The sequence below is a fragment of the Zalophus californianus genome, chromosome 2 (assembly GCF_009762305.2).
Source record: "Zalophus californianus isolate mZalCal1 chromosome 2, mZalCal1.pri.v2, whole genome shotgun sequence".
Classification (NCBI taxonomy): Eukaryota; Metazoa; Chordata; class Mammalia; order Carnivora; family Otariidae; genus Zalophus; species Zalophus californianus.
The window spans coordinates 158,526,975-158,545,805 of NC_045596.1; the positions used below are offsets into that span (position 1 = coordinate 158,526,975).

Genomic DNA, 18,831 nt, shown 5'->3' on the forward strand with positions numbered 1-18,831 from the left:
GGCGCTGTCAGAGAGGGGCAGATGTGGCTGCCTGCTGACGGGAAGTCCTGGTGCCCCTGTCATGGGAAGAAACACTCATGTTATCTTCAGGGAGTTTCAGGAGGTTTTTGGCTCAAGGCACCCAGCTGTCAGACACAAAGAGAGCATTGTGTGTTTGCTCACACTGCTCTCCTGTGCCCAGGTCATTAACACGAATCCCATTATTGTCAAGGCTCTGGCTGGAATAGCACGTTCTCTGCAGGGGCTGGCCATCGCAGTGGGCGGGAGGGACGGAAGCTCCCCCAGCTCCCAGTCCCAACCTTCCGCTTAGCCGCCCCCCCCCCGGCCCCTCCAGTCCCATAAAGTAGCTGGAACATCTTGGCGTGGCAGAAGCCGCCCCTCCCTCGTAACCCGCAAGGAGGGAAGAGCTCTTTGAAGCAGTCACCCCAGGTCTCCTGGGGGAAGGAAAGCACACGCTCCGACCCATAGCGGGGGAGGCGCTCCACGGCATCAGGGCAGAAGAGCATCCGCCGTGGTGCCATGTCGAGCCTTCACTTGAGAAAGATTTCACTTGCCGAGTGGAGAGTCTCTCAGCCTCATTTAATCTTGTTGCAACAGACCAAAGGGAAGCTACCTCCCCCACCCCCCCCACCCACACCCCTCAGAGAGAGGCTTCTTAGAACACCAGGCGTGCCGGCTGCCTCAGCTCTGATCCGACACAGCGTAGCTCCAGCGTTGCAGCCCCGGCCCTGCCTGCCCGTCTCTCCTGCACTTCACGAGTGGCACTTTGGGTGGGAGCTCAGCCCACTCGTTCACTTCACAAACGCCGACTCGCGCTCTGTGCCAATCTGACCCCGGGGAACAGCCCGAGGCCTTGGAGAATGCAGGGAGCGGCCTGCGGTGTGGGGCTCGGTCCCCCTGCGCTAACCCTGCGGCCCGGCCCGCTGACAGTCTGCACATGTGTTTACACTTGCATTGTTGACCGGGGGCCAATAGCCTCTCTGGCAGAAGCATCAAGCATACAAAGATGTTCAGATCTTTTGTGTTTGGCTCTTTCCCTCAGAATGGATGTACCTTGGACTGAGACTCCAGTGTGTCTCTCTGTTCCCTTAGCCTTTGTCCGAGGGTCCAGAACCCTGGTTGTGCTGCCTTGGATCTTTCCCCAGGGGAGGAGAAAGCTCTTGAGCCCAGTGAGCTTTAGGAGCAACCCACACCTGGCCACCAGAAGCAGAGGAGGGAAACATTCATGGACATGGCAGCCTGTCGCATGGCCTTGAGCAGCAGTAGAAGGATCCAGCCCCACCCCGACATACTTCCCAGCTGCCAGCGTGAGACCTCAGGTTCCTCACCAGCCAGAGTGAGCCAACCCTGCTGGAACCCCACAGTCGCTCCATTTCTGTGCAAGTCCAAGCAGTGCCGGCCAGGGGGACCAGGTGCTGTCTGACATCCCACACACGCATCAGCACACGTGGGGATTGCAAAAGAGAGTGCCAGGAGCCAAGGCCGTGGCTCTGGTGGGTCTGCAGGCCTTCTGTGCGCCCGCCTCCCCTTCAGAAGCACCAGCTCCGTGTTCTTGATCTTCAGGAGAGCTGGATTCTGACCAAGACCTCCTTTATTTAATTTCGTTCTTTTGAGAAAAAAGGCTTTTCGTATGTGAAGACTCTGCTTAGCGGTCACATCCTACGAAGTAGGAGAGGGGATGTGTCCGGTGAAAGGAAGCCCCGGTACAACCCCCAGGCACAGGATCCAGGCTTAGCCAAAGGCCTAGCTATCAACCAACCACATGCTGTGTGCTGCCCCTCCTCTCAGCCGAGGGGTTACGGTCTGGTCTGCACCCCCAGACTGCTCTGGTCCTCCCAGCGCCCCTGCATGTAGGAGAGGAGCAAGGAGACGCTGTCAGCGGGCCAGGCACCGTGCTCTGGGCTCGGCACAGACTGCCGGGGGATCCTCCAAGCAAGCCGGCGAGGCCGACAATGCTACCCCATTGCCTTGTCAGCCACCGGAAATCTTCACAGGGAAAGGCTAACCAGAGTGATCCCATTCCACTAGGAAAGGAACTGAGACTCAGAATGTTAGGTAGTATTTTTAATGCTGCACAACTGGTATCAGAGTTCAGTTCTCGTCTGTCTCTGCTCGCTCCTGTCCCCCACCGTCCTCGGCGGCAGTGCTGGAGAAAGGGCTGGACTGCCTCAGTGCGGGCTTGCTGGGCCCGGGCCAGGCTCCCCGCCCCAGAACAAAGCCCCTGCCTGCAGTCTCGCCAGACGCTCTTCAGGCTTTGGCTGAGACTTTGATTCCTGCCCAGCTACACATCCCCCGGGATAGGTGGCACTTGAAGCTTTTATCAGGAATATATGCTTTAGTGGGAGCGAATTTTGAATTTCTCTAGAGCAGCTTTTGATGGATTATAAGGAAGGCAATGATGAAGATGTCAGGCTCCTGGATGGGGGGGGGGTGGTCTGTTGAGAAGAGGGCAAAGAGTGTAGGATGAGGGGAAACGAGTGGTGAACTTTACTTCACAGCTTTGTGTCAGGTCCCAGATGCTGGGCACATAAAGTAAGGAGAGACCCCAAGTTCCTGCCTCTCAGTTTTACAGTTCAGATGAGGAAGGTGAGGTATGTCCATGCAAGGGTGGTGACACGTTGTCATGCCCTGGGACCCTGGCTAGGCAGGTGCTCCGTGCCCTTCTCACGGGGCCCTGCCCATGGTTTGGGTCACACACATAAGCTTGTATGTGACTCTGTTCCATCTGTCCCATCGGGCCCACGTCTGGTGTAGTTACCAGTGGAGTCCTTGCACCTGGCAGAAAGCATTGCACTTAATAGGTGCTCAATAAATGTTTGTGGGATTAATGAATGTTATTTTCAAAGCAGGGCAGTGTTCCGAGCTAGGAGTCTGAATTCTAGCCCTACATCCTTCCGTAAATCACCCCCCAGCTCCGGGCTTCGTTCTCCTCACTTGTAACATGAAATAGGCCCAAATAATGTTCTGCCATTCTGGGACTATGTTGAGTTTACCTAAATGCACATGAGTATGGGGTCCATGGGGCTCCCGAATGCTCCTTCACGGGGCACCATGACGGAAGGGTGTACTGGTGAAGAACAGTGGGGCCTTGACACTTTGCAGTTTCGCATTCCATGAGCTTCCGCTGGCCTGTCAGGAGAGTAAGAATCGGGGTTCAGGGCTCTCACTGGCAAGAGTCTTGGGGAGCAGCCAAGAAGGCACCTTTCTTAGGTCATGACCTTAATTCATCAGCAAATACCTTTTTCCCCTTTCTCAGAATGCTTGTTAAGAGCCCAGGCCTTGGAGCCAGGCCATCCGTGTCCCCATCCCAGCTCTGCCACTCACTGGTGGCGTGATCTTGCGCGGTTGGCTTCACCTCTGGCCGAGGGAGCTCCTGAGTACAGGGAGGGCCATTCGTACACCTACCTCCTCCAGTTGTGGAAGCACGTGGTGAGCACCCCGCGAGCGTGAGCTGGTTTTCCTAGAGCACCTCAGCCCAGAGGCTCAGCAAGCCGCCCAGGGAGCTGGTCCTGCCTGTGTGGAAGGGAAGGAGGAGAGGCCTCCGTCCCCTCCTTGTGGCTCTCAGATGTCCTACACCTCACAGGCCACTCTCCTAAGAGACCATTGCCAGGGCCCCGGTTGATGGATGGGGACATTCAGGCGCTAGACGTGCAAGTAGCTTGCTTGACCTCACCTGACGTGTAGGCGGCAGAGTTGGGATCAGGACTCACACCCATACGATGTAAATTTTGCTGGCATTGGGGAAACCTGATAACTTAGGAAGAATTTTAAGAGAGCCTTGCCTGAGTCAGTAGTAACAGTATTTGCGCTCAGTACCTCACAGCACACAGAGCGGAGACAGGGGCTGTCTTGACCCACCCCGAACCACCTCAAACTTCACAGGTGGTAGGCCCCGTGAGGAAACCAGGGCCTGGAGTGGGAGGGGACCCGCCTGCTTCCCCGCTGGGCTGCTTGAGTCTCAGTCACATTCTGAGCACCTCACCTGCCACACGTTGGGAGGGGCGGGGAGGAGAGGGAACACAGCCGGGCGCCTGGCTCCCTGTGGTGGAAGAACAGAGCCACAATCCGCTGCTACTTGCCTGGCTGGCTCGTCTGGGAGGGGAGTCTTTTGCCCTAAATCAAACACTTAATTAATTTGGGAACACAGGGTTACTGTGTCGTTAACGATCTGCAGGTGCTTGTATGGACTGGACGGGGTGGTTCTCCACAGCCCGGGGGAGGGTGTGCGGGGAGTTTCAGTAGGCTGGCAGATTTTTTCCAACGTGTTGTCATTTCTCCGATGATTGAGTTATCTCTTTGGTTACAGGTGGAGAGAGATTTTGAGAGGGAGTATGGAAAACTCCAGCAGTGAGTGTTGAACCCCAGGAGGACGGCGGTTGGTGGGGAGAAGGGCAGGAACCTCCCTCCAGGGCTCAGTTCCCACACTGCCCCATCCGGCACGGCCAGCAGCAGGCCACTCCTCTGTCCTGCCACAGCCTGGGAGCCGAGGGCAGCTCGGTTCACAGCCTGCCAGAAATTCTTCCCCAGCTGACGGCTGTGTGAGAGTCGTTAACTCATAGCCTTTGGGGGCTTGGCCTCATGCAGAGCTGCAGGTGGCCCTCCCGTCAGTGGGACAAATCTCCGCAGCCCTGGGGCCCCTTCTCCTGGCAGGCCATCCAGAGCGTCAGGTTGGGCTTAACTCAGGTAGATAGGCAGGAAGGGGGCCGGCGCAAGCTGGTGGTGCCAGGTGCCCAGGCCCTGCCCCTGCCTTGCAGGCTGGAGGAGCAGACCAGGAGGCTGCAGAAGGACATGAAGAAGAGCACCGATGCTGACCTGGGTAGGTGGCATATCTCCGAGCCACGCCTGGCCCGGGGGGCAACGGTGGCCCTCCGGCACGTCCGGGCTGCCTCCGTGGTCTGTGCACAGAGCCACACGCCACCACGCATCCAGAGGACGCCCGTGGGTCTGAACATGACTGCCCCGGCGTCTCCAGACGGTGTGTGCGGCGGCCAAGGGTCTGATTTCGGAGCCCATCTATTGTTTGTTTTTTGGGTAGCTCCAGGTTACCTGGGTGGCATCTTTATCGTTCGCCACGGCCTTTCTAGTACAGGAGAGGCTGTGACAGCGGCGCCTGGGTGGCTCAGTCGGTGAAGCGGCTGCCTTCAGCTCAGGTCATGATCCCGGGGTCCTGGGATCGAGCCCCGCATCGGGCTCCCTGCTCGGCAGAGAGCCTGCTTCTCCCTCTCCCTCTGTCTGCCGCTCTGCCTACTTGTGCTCTCGCTCTCTCTCAAATAAATAAATAAAATCCTTGAAAAAGGAGAGGCTGTGACCTACTGCTTCCTTTCCTGAGTGCCTCTCCAGACGACCGTATGGTCCGAGCACAGGTGAAGGGAAGGTGTTGTCATAGTAAGCAGCTTTGGAAGCAGAACGTCAGGGAGCCACAAAGAGGAAAGCATGGTTTTCCAATAAAGAAAGCAGGATAAACAGGGGAGCCCTGGAGCCCGGAGTCAGGAGCGGAGTCTGGGCAGAGAAGGCCCTCCTGAAACAGCGGCGCTTCAGCCTTGCCCAAGTCTTGCGCCCCACAGTTGGTGCATAAGAGTCCCTGGAAGGCTCACTCCCAGGCAGTACTGCTGCAGCTGGTCGGAGGACCCCAGTTTGAGAACTGCTGCTCCAGACAGTTCAGGGGAATCCAATTTCCTGATCTCAGAATCTCCTCAGCTGCCTGAACAAGATCTAAAAATCCCGTCCCGTGTGCTCAAACAAGATCGTCTGCACGTGACGGTCTTTGTTGACCCTTACATCCTGAGGTTGCATCGGGGCTCCAGAGACCCATGTGGCGTCCAAGACCCCCGCTCTCTTTAAGGTTCAAAGACCACCAGCCTCCCAGTTTACACTGGGCTGGCCATACCCTCCCAGTCCCTGAGAGAGGGGGTCCGGCGGTGCTCACAGAGGCTGCTGAGGATTCCCGGGGGGAGGGGGGTAATTCCACGCTCTTAATCGACTTCAGATGGTTCAGATGGTTCGAAAAAAGACGGAGACAAAGGCATGACATGTGAAGGCTTTAGAAAAGAAAAGGAAAATTGGGAGGAAAGTCTTGTCCCCATCCTGACTTTTCAGGGTTTTTTCCTCAAATATTAAAAAAAAAAAAATTAGTGGAAGAAATCTTTCAAACACTTTCCAGTTTTGTCCAAGTTTTTATCCTTTCGCTATACTGTCTGAGATCATCTCATAATCCAGGCAAGTTACACACGATGTTCGCTCCTAAGCCTGCAAAGTCACTTCACAGCTTTGAAAGAGGGTTTTTTGCTCCATTGCTTCAACATTTCTGGGAGGTTTACGTTTCTGGGCTTCTCCCCTATTTTGCCTGTTTGCTGGGTGAGGGCAGCAAGCTCCCAGATTCGAGAGAAAGCCAGGACAGGGCTCTGGGTGGGCCGGTCATCCACCAGAGTGAGGAGGGGCCCCCGGGTGGGCTTCTGTTTCTCCCCTTCCGCACGGCGGGCTGGGGCTGGGCTGAGGGCGGCTCCCTCCTCGGATACAGTGGGCGGCAAGACCACATCTGTCACGAACTGGAGTGGCCCTTATTTCATCGATGCAGAGACGTTTTTTCACATTTAATAACATCTCTGAAATCAAGACACTGTAGCACTTGATAGTGTTTAGTTGGCATTTTTGTCCTTTCTTGATGGTTTGTGCGGTAACGATGTGTCTTGCAGTTGCTAGCATCTTAAATTCATGGCATAAAATAGTAAGAAATACACTCAGAAACTTGTTTTCCCCCGAGACCCTGAAACTGGCACAGAGAGCATGGAGCAGGCAGGCCCTTCTCTGGCCTCTCTTCCTGCCCCTCTAGAATTTTTCTTTACAAATAATGGAGACCTGAAAACTTGTATGGGACCAAGAACTCCAGAGTGGGCCGATAGAGCTCCCTCCTGCCTCGGAGCTGCCCTGTGATTTTCAGGCTCCCCATACGTCAAGCAGGGTTATCAGAACACGTGAACATAGGCTACAGCAGGGCGGTGGTCTCCGTCCGTGGGGAAATGACCTTGGACAGCATAAGTCAGACACATGGCAGAGCCCGTGGGGCCTGCCCACAGTGTCTCCAGCCGGATCACTGGGAGAGCAGAAGGCAGGTGCCCAGAGAGGCTGGGGCCTGGCTCAGCACTTGCGGCTGTCTGACCTTGAAGGAGTTATAAGCTCTTCTGAGCTTCACCTGCCTCATCTGGAAAGTGGAGCCAAAATACACTACCCCAGACATCTCCTGGGTTGTTGGAGCCCTGAATAAAACGGCAGCGGGGACAGGTAGGGATGGGAACCTGTTGGCAGCTTTGGAGTTTCTTGGTCTGGTACAGGTTTTTAAGTCTCCGTTGCTGGTAAACACACGTCTAGAGCGGCAAGGGGGCAGGGAAAGGGCCATGCTTGCTCCGTAGGGCCCGTGCCCCCATTCTGCAGGTATTGTCTGTGGCAGGGTTGAATAGTGGCAGCAGAAACCATGAGGCCCCAAAAGCCTAACCTCTTGATTCTAGCCTGTATGGTATGTTTGCCAGCCCTGGTATGGAACGCTGTTACTCTTGTCCGTGAGGGAGTCCCAAACCGAGCTCACCCTCCAAACCACCTGGAAACCTTTTTTTTTTTTTTTTAAAGATTTTATTTGAGAGAGAGCCAGAGAGCCACAAGCAGGGGGAAGGGCAGAGGGAGAAGCAGACTCGCCGCTGAGCAGGGAGCCCAATGTGGGACTCGATCCTGGGACTCCAGGATCATGCATGACCTGAGCTGAAGGCAGTCGCTCACCGAGCCACCCAGGCACCCGAGAGTTTTTGTTGTTTTTTTTTAAGATTTTATTTATTTGAGAGAGAGAGCAAGAGAGCACAAGCAGGGAGAGGGTAAGAGGAGAGGGAGAAGCAGACTCCTCGCTGAGCAGGGCAGGGAGCCGATGTGGGGCTCGATCCCAGGACCCCGGGATCATGCCTGAGCCGAAGGCAGACGCTTCACCCAACTGAGCCACCAGGCGCCCCAAGAGTTTCTTTAAAATGCACGTTCCTGGATTCCAGACTTACTGAATTAGAGTCTGTTAGAGCTAGAAATAAGTATTTTTTTACAGCTTCCCACCAAAATGATTCTGTTAAAATCTAGAGTTCAGAAAATTAAGTCATTGCAAAAGGTAAAGCTACTCAAAAGAATTACCCAGAGCAGCATCAGGTGGTCAGGAACAAACACTGGTACAGTAAGGACTCGTGACTCATTGGCTCCGTGGTACTTGGATGCTTTTCTGGTCTGTGGCCGGGGTGGAGGTCAGGGTACGGCCCCTGGACTGAAGGAGGATGGGGTTCCTGACAACAAGACCTTGAAGCCTGTCCCATCCTAGGCTCACTGAGCCTTGACCTCTTACAGCCATGTCCAAATCTGCCGTGAAGATATCCTTGGACTTGCTCTCCAATCCCTCTGCGAGCAAGACCAGGACTTCCTGAACATGGTGACAGCTCTGGACACGGCCATGATGCGGATGGATGCCTTCAACCAGGAAAAGGTAAGTGGGGGTCTTGCTCTCCCCCTTCTCACGGCTTCTGTTGTGGGTGGAGGGCCTTCACGGAGTCCTTAACGGGGCTCAGTCCTCGGCCACCTTCAAGCCCTCTGAGGCCTGAGTGTTGCAAGCCCTGGGAGCTCTTTTCCTGGCCCTGCCCGGGCCCTGTTGCTTCCCGTGGCCCGCTCACTGTGAGACCACGAGGGAGACGGGGCAGCTCTGCACGCCCGCGGCTCCTCCCCCTTGCTGTCGTCGTCGTCCACCCGGCCTCCGCCCGGAGCAGGGCAGCCAGCGCTGACTCGAACCAGAACGATACTCCCTGTTGCCCTCAGGCGTCTCGCTCCAGCGGCGAGTTAGGGGTGCCCCGCCTCGCCTCGCCCCTGCCCGGGGCTCTCAGCAGAAGCCCCGAGGCCGCCTTTCCCTCTCAGGAACCTGGAGCCTCCCGTTTGAGGAAGAGTCTGACTTCCCCTCAGTGTTGATGTCATTGGGTTTTTCTTTTAAACAGGTGAACCAGATTCAAAGACCGTGATTGAACCCTTAAAAAGTGAGTAAAGTCATGTGGGGACCACAGGCCTCAGGACCTGGGCTCGGGGCACGTATGGGAAAGGCACTTGGCCACCAGATGACATCACTAGCAGCCTGGCTCCAGACGCATCGCGGGGCTGACCCACAACTCAGCAGGGACGCTAGCCACGTGACCCGGGGCCCTCGGGCTGAGACCCGCGGTGGCCCCAGAGTGCGCGCCTGGCCCGGGCGCCCTCGGTGACCGCGAGGCGCTCTGATCTGCCGCCGCAGACGGCCTTTGCTCGGGCGGTCACTTGGCCCGTTTCCCCTTTGTTCCTGACCGCAAGCGGAGGGCCCGGAGCTTGCCGAATTTAGGCGAGCAGAGCTCTTGGCCGGCCCTCCGCCGGGGCTGCACAAGGCCTCTCATCTCCCCGCCGCACTGAGAGAGCGGCTGCCTGCAGCGCTGGCTCTTGAAACGTTGGGGGTGGCCGCACATGGGGAAGGGCGCGGGCAGCGAGGTGCTGCCTGGGAAGGGCCCCAACTCGTGACCTGTCAGGGTCAGAAATTCTTCTGTGAGACTCATTTTCTCTCAGGCAGGCCCCTGGGCAGTGATCAGACGGGCCTACCTCCGAGTCCCCAGGGAGGCGGGGGACAAGCAGGAGCGGTGCCTTGAAGCTCCCGATCACTTCATCTTCTTCCCTGGCCTCTCCCAAGCGGACTCTGACCTAGAAAGGCTCCCGGCCCAGCCCGGCAGCTGCACTGTATTACCTCTTCTGTGGTGGTCCCCGGCAGCTGCCTCACCAGGCCTGAGTAACGAGGCTCCGCTAATCACCATTAGGCCTGGATCGGGGCCCGAGCGGAGATGAAGAGAGCAGGTTCTGGTCCTCCAGCCCCTGGCGGTGGGGTGATGGGGCTCTTCACTCCCTGTTCAGGTCCAAGGAGGGGAAGGGGGTGAAGGAAAGCTCTTTCTAAGCCAGGGCTGTCTGGAGGCTCGGCCTCAGTGGGAAGGGATTTCTCCCTGCACCCCGCTCCTTCCCTGGGCCCTGGGTTGCAGGGTCCCATGAGGAGCTGGGTGCTGAGGAGGCTGCTGACTCGGGGGAGGGGAGTGTGTTCAGCAGGAGTTCCATTGCTGGTGGCCTTCTGACTGGGTCTCCACAACCAAGGGCCGGGAACTGGGTGGGAAGGACCAGGGGCCACCACAGAGGCTGCCATGGACACCCACGGCTGGCAGAGCTAGGCAGGGGACACCAGCTCGGAGAACTAGGGGACTGACTCCGATCTCGATTTCACAACCAAGGAGGCAGCCTTGAAATCTGATGCCTGGCTTCTAGAGCCAAATGGAGAGAAATCCCGGCTGCTTCCCACCGCCCCAGCAGCCCACCACCTGCCAGGAAGGTGGGTGAGTGGCACAGGGGGCGGGCACCATGTCCGCAGCAGATCCGCTGACCTCTGCCTGAGCCCCCCGGGCCTGCCTGCCTGCCCGCCTGCCCCCCCCCCCCCGAGCTGCCTTCTCCGTCCCAACGCCGACATGCCATCCCCCCCAACCACATAAAACCAGCACTGCGTGTTGCCGCCTCTTGCCAGGAGAGAGGCTCCCAGGGACCCCCGGTACCGGAAACAGGAAACTGCAGCTTTCCTGTCCTCTGATGAAGAACATCGCCACATGGCCGCCCTGCCGCCCCCAGCCTCCCCCCACGGGGCTCGGCCTCTAATCCCCCAGTCTCTGGGCTGTGTTCACATGGTCGGATGGGGATGCTTTCAATTTCCCTTTCCTGGTGGGTGGAAGATCCCGGCTGTGTGGGCACAGATTGAGGATGGCAGGCATTCCCCACCAGGGCCGGCTGCTCCCAGCCTACCTCCCAGCCGGCCCCTTTCTCCCTCCCCCTTCCCTCCTCCCCTCTCTCTGCTCCTCACCCCACCGCTCACCCAGTCGGGGGCAGTTTGGTTGAACCTTAGGACAGCCACCCGGGGAAGAGCTTCGGCGACAGTCTGGTGTCGGCCCAGCCCTGTTCTCCCTTCTCCGGAGGGTAGACACAACACGGATTTTAGGAGCTTGTGACCTAGTGCGGACGGATAATCCATAATCGCCGAGATGGTGCAGTGCAATGGAGTGGTGCAAGTGCTTGGCGGGCCAGCCATGCCCCCAGCCAGCCCACGACCCTGGCCAGGCCCCTGCTCCTCTGAATCGGTTTCCCCATCTGTAGAAAGGGAGGCCTGAACCCCACCCCTGCAATGGCTCAGCCCGCGCTCAGGAGGATGGGACAGAGGTGTCCATGGGCTGAAGCGGTGGGTTGAGCTGCCTGTGGAGGGTGGAGTCTGCTCTGGGGCCCTGGCCCAGGGACTTCCGTGTTCCCCATCACTAATTATGGGGGGAAGTGGGAAACTGAGCAGAGGGGGTCCAACTTCCCAGCCTTGTTTCTTTGTGGCAGCCCAGTGAAAGTGTGGACTTCAGGCCTCAGGGAGAGCTGGGTCCCCCACCTTTCCTGGTCAGCTGAAGCCAGCAGGTACCTCTGTAGGATCCTGGGAGCAAGTCTGGGAGGCCCCAGGCACAGGGACCACCAGCTTGTGCCTGTCCCCACCTCCCTGCCCCCCTTCCTCCCCGACCTGAAGCAGAGGATTCCTGCTTTTCCTGTGGTCAGCAGAGAGCACCGGACCCTCCGCACCCGGGGCCTGCTGCCGTACGAACTCCCGGCCTTGCACACCAGCGTAGTGCCCACACTGCCCAACGCGGGGAGCCGGCAGGGTCCCGTGTGTTGTGTCCACATAGTTAATGGGGAGGTGCGGCCTCAGTGGGGGCAGTAACCGGAAGGAGGATTACAGAGCCTGGGCCCCCAGTCTTTCATCAGCCACCTTAGATGCCGTTGCCTGGTCTCCCTGCCCACCCTCAGTTTACCCTCTTTAAGAAGAGCATGACCCCTGCCTCTACCCCTAGGGATTCCCAAAGCCACCAAGTGGTAAGTGACTCATGACCCATCTGCGGTGACCTAAGCCAGCTAAGCCTCCTGAGGCCTCTTGGTGTGCCTGAGGGGGCACCATTGTGGAGGCAGAAGTTACCATGGTGAAGAAATGGTTTTCCTGGAGGTTCTGAGAGAGCCGGGGGCCCAGTTTGCACTGCAACCACTTCCTCCCCACAGGGGCCAGGTGGTCTCGCTTCCAGAGGCTGAGGAGCATCCTCGAGGCACCCCCACTCTTACACTGCCTGTCCCCTGAGGTTGCCTGGCATCGCGTGGAAATCTGTAGTCCTGGCCCCGTGCCTTGCTCCCTCCTCGGCGCCCGGGACTTGGCCCTCGGGTGGGATTCCTGTGTCCTTGGTAAGCTGATCCAGTCCTTGCATTTAGTCAGCGTCTCTGGTGCCTTTGACCCAGGCCCTGGGAATCGACCCCAGGTGACAACTGAGGACGAGCGAAGAGACAAGTGCTGCTGGGGTCAGAGGGTATCCAGAACTGCTCGGGCCAACCAGCGCGGTAGTCGCCCCGCTGGGCCCCCGTAGCGTGCCCCTCAGGCCGTGTCCACGCTGCTGCCCTCTTTCCCAATAGGAGAACACTCTCCACCTGCCACTTCCTGCCCCCTCCCCCCCCAGGCCACCAGCAGTGTGGACAGCAGAGGCCCAGGCCCTGGGGCCACCCTATCAGGTCACTTTTCTAATGAGAGAATGAGGGTGCCCAGCGGTGGCCCCTAGTCTGGCTGGGGTGAACGGGGAGGTGGTGGTGGCTTCTCAGGCCCCACGGCACCTGCTCCCTTGAGTCCCGTGCCTCCCAGCTGCTGGCCACACTCCTCCCAGGAAGGGAGAGGGGCTCGCCTAGCCACTGAGACCCGTCAGAGCCCCCACCAGAGGCACAAATGGCGAGGCCTGTCCCTGCGATGGTCTCAGTCCTTCAGACCCACCGTGGGGTGGGGGTGGGGGGACACCTTTGTCCTGGAGGTAGCCACTCCCCACACCCAGTTTGCACAGCACCGGGGAGACCCCTTCTGCGGGCACATCGGTCATTCAGTGTTGATTTGGTGACTGATTTGTCTAAGGGCATGTCTTACCCGCTTCTAGCCTTTCCGGTTAGGCAGTGAGCCCACTGGCGCACCCCGTCCGTCGGAGGGACTCATTTTAGTGCCCTTCTGGGGGTCTAAGACTTTCGTTCCACCAGACCCTGCTGCCTGCATCTGTAGCCTTGGCTGGCAAATTCAGTGCTTTGGTCAAATTTATATTCTGTGTTCTCTGGCCAAAAAAAAAAAAAAAAAAAAAAAAAAAAAAATATATAAATATAAAAAAATATATATATATATATATATTCATTAGTGTCATGGGCACTCTTGATTTGTTGAGGCTTTTAAAGCCCAAATTCACCTAACTAGAATTTTAAATAAAAATGGGAAAAGAAAGAAAGAAACCCGAAATCGTGGGCATGCTCCTTTGAGAGGCAAACTCGGAGAATCGTTCCTGATGTGGCTTCTAACCTCCCTAAACATCGCGCCGGGGCTGCTGGGCGCTCGTGGAGGGGAGGTCCCCACCGCGCGCTCCTGGCTCTTGAGTCGCCCCCTCTGCGCCTCGCAGCCCTGAATAACTATGCTGCCGCCGCCGCCGCCGCCGCCGCCACCACCACCACCGTGTACCTCGGTTGCGGGGCCAGATCTGCTCGGGCTGCTGGCGCCCCTGATTTGCAGGGTGGACACCTCCTGCCGCCTCCTGCAGGCTTTGCATTCAAGGAGGCTGGTCCGTCCCCTGCTGTCCAGAAAAAACCTGCTTGCAGGTTTGCCTCTTGCCTTCTCCAACACTCATTAATCGAGGGAAGGCCAGCATCCCTACCTGGGATGTAGTCCTGCCCCGTGTCTATCTCAAGATGCCGTCACCTTTCCCAGTTAAGGATGACACTTGTCGCAAAGATGATGCCCACAGGGGCCAAAGTGTCCGCTGCCACTCTGTGAAGGGCGCGCTCCTCAGCCTTTCCCTGTGGTCCTTTGTAGTCGTGGTGGGGCAAGAAGATGCCCTTGAGCCGTTTTCCTCAAACATCTGCTTTGACGGTGTAGGCCTTTCAGTGGGAGAAGCAGAGGATTCCTGCTTTTCCTGTGGTCAGCTGATAGAAATACGCCAAGACTAGGTTCTGACTGCAGTTGTCACCCACTGGTGGCATCATGAGGTGGTGGGGAGGTGCCAGAGAACTGGGACACCTGAGCTCTCTGCTGGACGGTCACTACCTCATGATGACCTTGGACAAGTCGTGCCATCACTCTGGCCTCCGTTTCGTTCACTGTATGAAAGGAAGACGTTGGGCAGATCAGTCCGGGGGTCTCTGGCTCTGCCATGCTCTGTGCCGGGTCTCTCTCGTGGGCGGGGAAGCTGCAGTGGCCGCGTCAGGGGCTTCCTTGCCTTCCTGCCCCTGTGGCTCCTCTCGGGCCAGCAGGGTGACCCTGAGCCCTGCCTTCTTTCCCTCGGCCTTCCCGCAGATGGCACCCTCAGCCGCGGGAGCTCCGCCAGCGCCAGGGCCTCAGCTCTCCCCCTCGTGTGAGCGGGGAGGGGGGGGGCAGCGCTGAGCAGGCCCTCGGGAGGTACGTCTGAATCGGCCCCGAGCTGCTAAGAACGGCCCGCACGCGCCTGGGCTGTGTCCGCAGGTTCGGCAGTGTCTTCCCGAGCCTCAACATGGCGGTGAAACGGAGGGAGCAGGCCCTGCAGGACTACCGGAGATTGCAGGCCAAGGTGGAGAAGTACGAGGAGAAGGAGAAGACCGGGCCCGTGCTGGCCAAACTCCACCAGGTACCAAGTGAAGGGAGAGGTGGGCGAGGACCGCGGGCCCCACGGTGGCACGCGGCGAGGGCCTCCTTCACCTGGGGACCGACTCCAGGGCAGTGGGAGCAAGGCACAGATGCCACCACACTCCTGCCCCCACATCGTGCGCCCAGCATGGACGCCAGGGAGGCCAGCAAGGGCGCTGAGTCCGGCGTCTTGCCGCGCAGGCCCGGGAAGAGCTGCGGCCCGTGCGGGACGACTTCGAGGCCAAGAACAAGCAGCTCCTGGACGAGATGCCGCGCTTCTACCACAGCCGGCTCGACTACTTCCAGCCCAGCTTCGAGGCCCTGATCCGCGCCCAGGTGAGGCCACTCCCGCCCGGCCCGAAGCGGGGCGGGACTCCTGCTCCCCTGGGAGCCGCTCCCGGCTCCGTAGCACCTTCTGTGCCGCCCCCCCCCCCCCCCCCCCAGCTGGAAGGGTGCTCGGCCATTCGCCGCCAAGACAGCGGCGCCGCCACCCTGCCCCCGGCACAGCCTCCCAGACGCCCCACTCCGAGTGCCTGCTCCACTTTCTGTTTTGGCTCCTCCAGTGCTCTTCGGTTCATCCCAGCCCTGGGATGAGGGTCGTGTCTGTTGAAGGGCCTTCCCCCGACGTTTTCTCCCTCCTGGCCTCCTAGCACGCAGCAAGGAGAAAGCAGGCTGCGCTGTGAGCGCCTCCCTTTGGCGGGCAAGCTCCCGGCGCGCGGCGCTCCGGAGGCCCAGGCACAGAGGCCTGGGCGGGGGAGAGGCCCTTTGCCCAGGACCCCGTGCCCCCGCTTCCCCCACTCCAGTTACCCCTCTTCTTTAGGCGGGGTACTGCAGGGTGTCCTGACTTCTAGCCACCCTTGGCGGGGTCTCTGAACCCTGGGGAGAGCTGTGCTCCAGGCCCCTGTCTGGGTGTCCGGCCATGGTGCACCTTCCGGATCAGCAAGCTGGCCTCAGGCTGGGTGTGGGTGGAGGTGCAGGAGTAGCCCCGGGGCCAGGCTGCTAGAGGGTGGGACACAGGCTAAGACCTTGTCTCCCACCCCTCAAGGCTGTAAGGACACCGACCGTACACCTGTGTATAGCTCCTGCCCTCCTCGCCCGCCATTCTTCAAGCGGTTAGCAGGGATTTTTCTCCCTATTTGTAAGAGAAAAGGGTAAGGTGCCAAAGCCAAGAGGTCTCCCCCACGTGGGACCCCCCAGCCCACGGCAGGTGCTCAGCATCCTGCCACCTTGCCCTCAGCTCCCCGGCGGGTAGCAAAGCTAAAGGCTCAGCCATCTCCAGCCCACTTCTGCTCTTGGCCTGGGCGTCTGGCGCCCTCCAGTGGACACATTCGTTCCTGGCACTCAACAGTCTCAGGCTCCTGAGGAATAGACGGATTCCTGCCTCCCCAGCCTACCATCTTTGGAGGACACCCCAACTCATGGGGCTACACACCTGGCCTCAGGAACCCAGAGCAGGAGTGATGGTGGAGCTGGAACTTGTTAGTGACCATGTCCTGGGTTGCTAGGGAAAAATGAGGCAGAACATGAACTTGCACAAGTGAGTGGGGGTTCCTGCACCTGCTCCCAGAGCATTGCCCCTGGAGGTGAGGGCTTCCTTCCAGCAGCTCAGCCTAGGCCGTGGAGGAATGTGTTTAAGTAGACCTGTGCCTTCCCTGTCCTGTGCCACCACCACCCCAGCCCCCTGCCTCCTCCATTCTGTTGTTCACAGGAGGAAGCTCCAGGGTGCCCAGAGGCACGAGGGACACCCTGTAACCAGGCAGCGGGGTGGCTGGGGGCTGTTTAACTGCCTCCTCAGCACCAGCCTCCCCCTCCCGAGGCTGTGGCTGCCATTAGTCAGTAGAGAAGTGAGCATTCCTAGTGACTCAGCCTGCGCAGTGCGGCTCTGGGGCAGGGAGTGGGGGGGAGGGCGGGCCAGCCCCCGCCTCCCGCACACTAGGCCAGGCCCCGCCCGCTCAGGTGACAGCAGCACTGACAGACCTTCACTTAGCTCCCCCTCAGCCCGGTGGAAATCCAGCTGTGGGAGTGTGGGAGACACTGCCTCCGAAGCAGCTGAGCCACGGCCCTGCCACCCAGCCTGCCGCTCGGCCTTGCCTTGCAGTAATAGCACTCCGGGGTCTGGAGTGGAAGCAGAGTCCCTTCTCCCCAGAGACGACTGAGAGCTGGAGATGACACGATTTAGGGGTCCAAAGAGTGCTTTGAGTAACGTGGATCAGTTTCATGGAAGTAGGTGTCTACTTTGGGTCATGAGCTGGAGACTTGAGGCAGAAGTGGCCCCTGGAAAAGGCACTGGGTCTGAGCAGCCCTCAGCCGTCTGAGAGTTGCTGGCGGGTCTCCCCCGTCCCTCAGCACGCCCGCACCCACCCTGCCGCAGGGCTCTCCTGTCACCCCTGATGCCTCCCCCCCACACAGACCTGCAGACGGGCCGCCCCTGCCTTCTGGGCCACACAGCTGAGGCGGTGCTGAGCAGGCTGTGCCATCCATTAACAGTGGGACAGGTCAGGAAGGAACAGAATGCTAGGGAGGGGTCACCTTCCTCACCTTTACTTCAAAGATCGACTCTCAGGGCTCCGGGGGTGGGGGGGGGGGGGGAGGGGCCACGCCCTCTTGCCTATGGCCGGAGCTCTCCGGCTTCTAGCTCCGCTAAAGCAGCCTCTAGTCTGTGCCTGACTCCCCGGCTTCCCCAGAACCTGCCAAGGGGCCTGCCAGTGCCCCCACCCCGGCCTTGGGCTGCGTTGTCCTCCACCTCCTGGCACCGGCCCCTCCGCCCCTCAGCTGCCTGGAGGGCTCGAGGGCAGAACCCCCTCCTCCACCTCACCAAGGCCCCGTCGCTTCCCTCCTCTGACTCACTGCCGTCCTGGCAGCAGCAGTGGATGTTCCTGAAGGGCCGGGGCGATGGCTTCAGTCTCCCTGCTTGCCATGCACTTTTTGGCAAGGGCAGCGATGGAGGGAAGAGGGGAAACCAGCCCCCTTTGCTCAGCCTGAGTGCTCCGCTTGAGGGTACAGCAGCGTACGGGCCTCTGGGACATTCTCTGGCCCCACCTGTCCTGTGTCTGGGGGGGGGGTGCAAGGCCGCGGGGGCCTGGTACCCCAGGAGCCTAGCACCTGCCGACCTCCTTCCCCGCAGGTTGGGTACTACTCTGAGATGCAGAAGATCTTTGGAGACCTGACCCAGCAGCTTGACCAGCCTGGCCACTCTGATGAGCAGCGCGAGAGGGAGAACGAGGCCAGACTGAGTGAGCTCAGAGCCCTCTCTATTGTGGCTGATGACTGAGTCCCCACCACCCTTTCGAAGACTCCTGGGACACAAGTCAACATCTTTGGTCTTTGCCCTTGTCAAGCTTAGGCTCAGGTGTCAGCCAGCAAAAGGCCCTCCCCTGAGAGAAGTATGGGGACAGCAGTGGCCCCTGCTCTACCTCACCAGCCCTCTGCAGTGAGCCTGGCACCAGGAGCCCCAAGCAGGCTGCTAGCTCCCCACCCACAGCAAGAGCCCAGACAGGTAAGCAGGGCAGAAAAACTCCAGGCACCTTCTCATTTCCAAAAGAACCGTCCAAAGGGCATCCTGGCCTAGGGCCTGAGCAAGCTTCCAGCCTTCAAAGGCAAAGGCTCTGTCTGCTCACCTGAGGTCTTAGCCTTGCTTACGTGGTCGTGATCACATCTACCTCCAAAGACCTATCCTGGAGAGTCCACCCGCCCTCGCTGCCTTTCAGACTAAGGCCTTTTTTCTGAAGAGGCCCGAGACACCGCCATGAGGCAACAGAAGAGCTAGGGTTCCCCCAGCCCAGACAGACCCCTCACTCCAGCCTCCCAGCACGACAAAAACTGGCTTAGCCTATTTCTGTCCCTTAGGCCAAGCACAAAGCCCCAAGCCTTGTAGGTTCCCTAGGAAACCCGACTCCGCTCGTGTCCATAGGCTACCGACCGCACAAAATGTCACAGCCTGATTCACAGGCCTCAGAGCAAGAACCGGAGCATTTGGAATTTTATTTTTTCAAGTAAAGTTTTCAATAAAATCGACAGCTGTGACTGTGCTGTGACTGAGAGCGCCACCGTAGGTTTGTCAGGCTTGTGCGCCGCCCCCCCTTCCAGCT

General features: G+C 59.1%; 1 protein-coding gene across 1 annotated transcript in view; it reads left to right on the forward strand.

Moving 5' to 3' along the window:
• The window catches only part of BIN3 (bridging integrator 3), a 43,423-nt gene extending 24,657 nt beyond the window's left edge, over positions 1 to 18,766 (forward strand). The window contains 8 exon segments of the mRNA XM_035726003.1: positions 4,307 to 4,347; positions 4,755 to 4,816; positions 8,368 to 8,415; positions 8,418 to 8,513; positions 9,012 to 9,045; positions 14,603 to 14,744; positions 14,945 to 15,079; positions 17,868 to 18,766. Coding sequence (XP_035581896.1) covers positions 4,307 to 4,347; positions 4,755 to 4,816; positions 8,368 to 8,415; positions 8,418 to 8,513; positions 9,012 to 9,045; positions 14,603 to 14,744; positions 14,945 to 15,079; positions 17,868 to 18,014 — 705 coding nt within the window. The 3' untranslated portion in view covers positions 18,015 to 18,766.
• Positions 18,767 to 18,831: the final 65 nt, after the last annotated feature.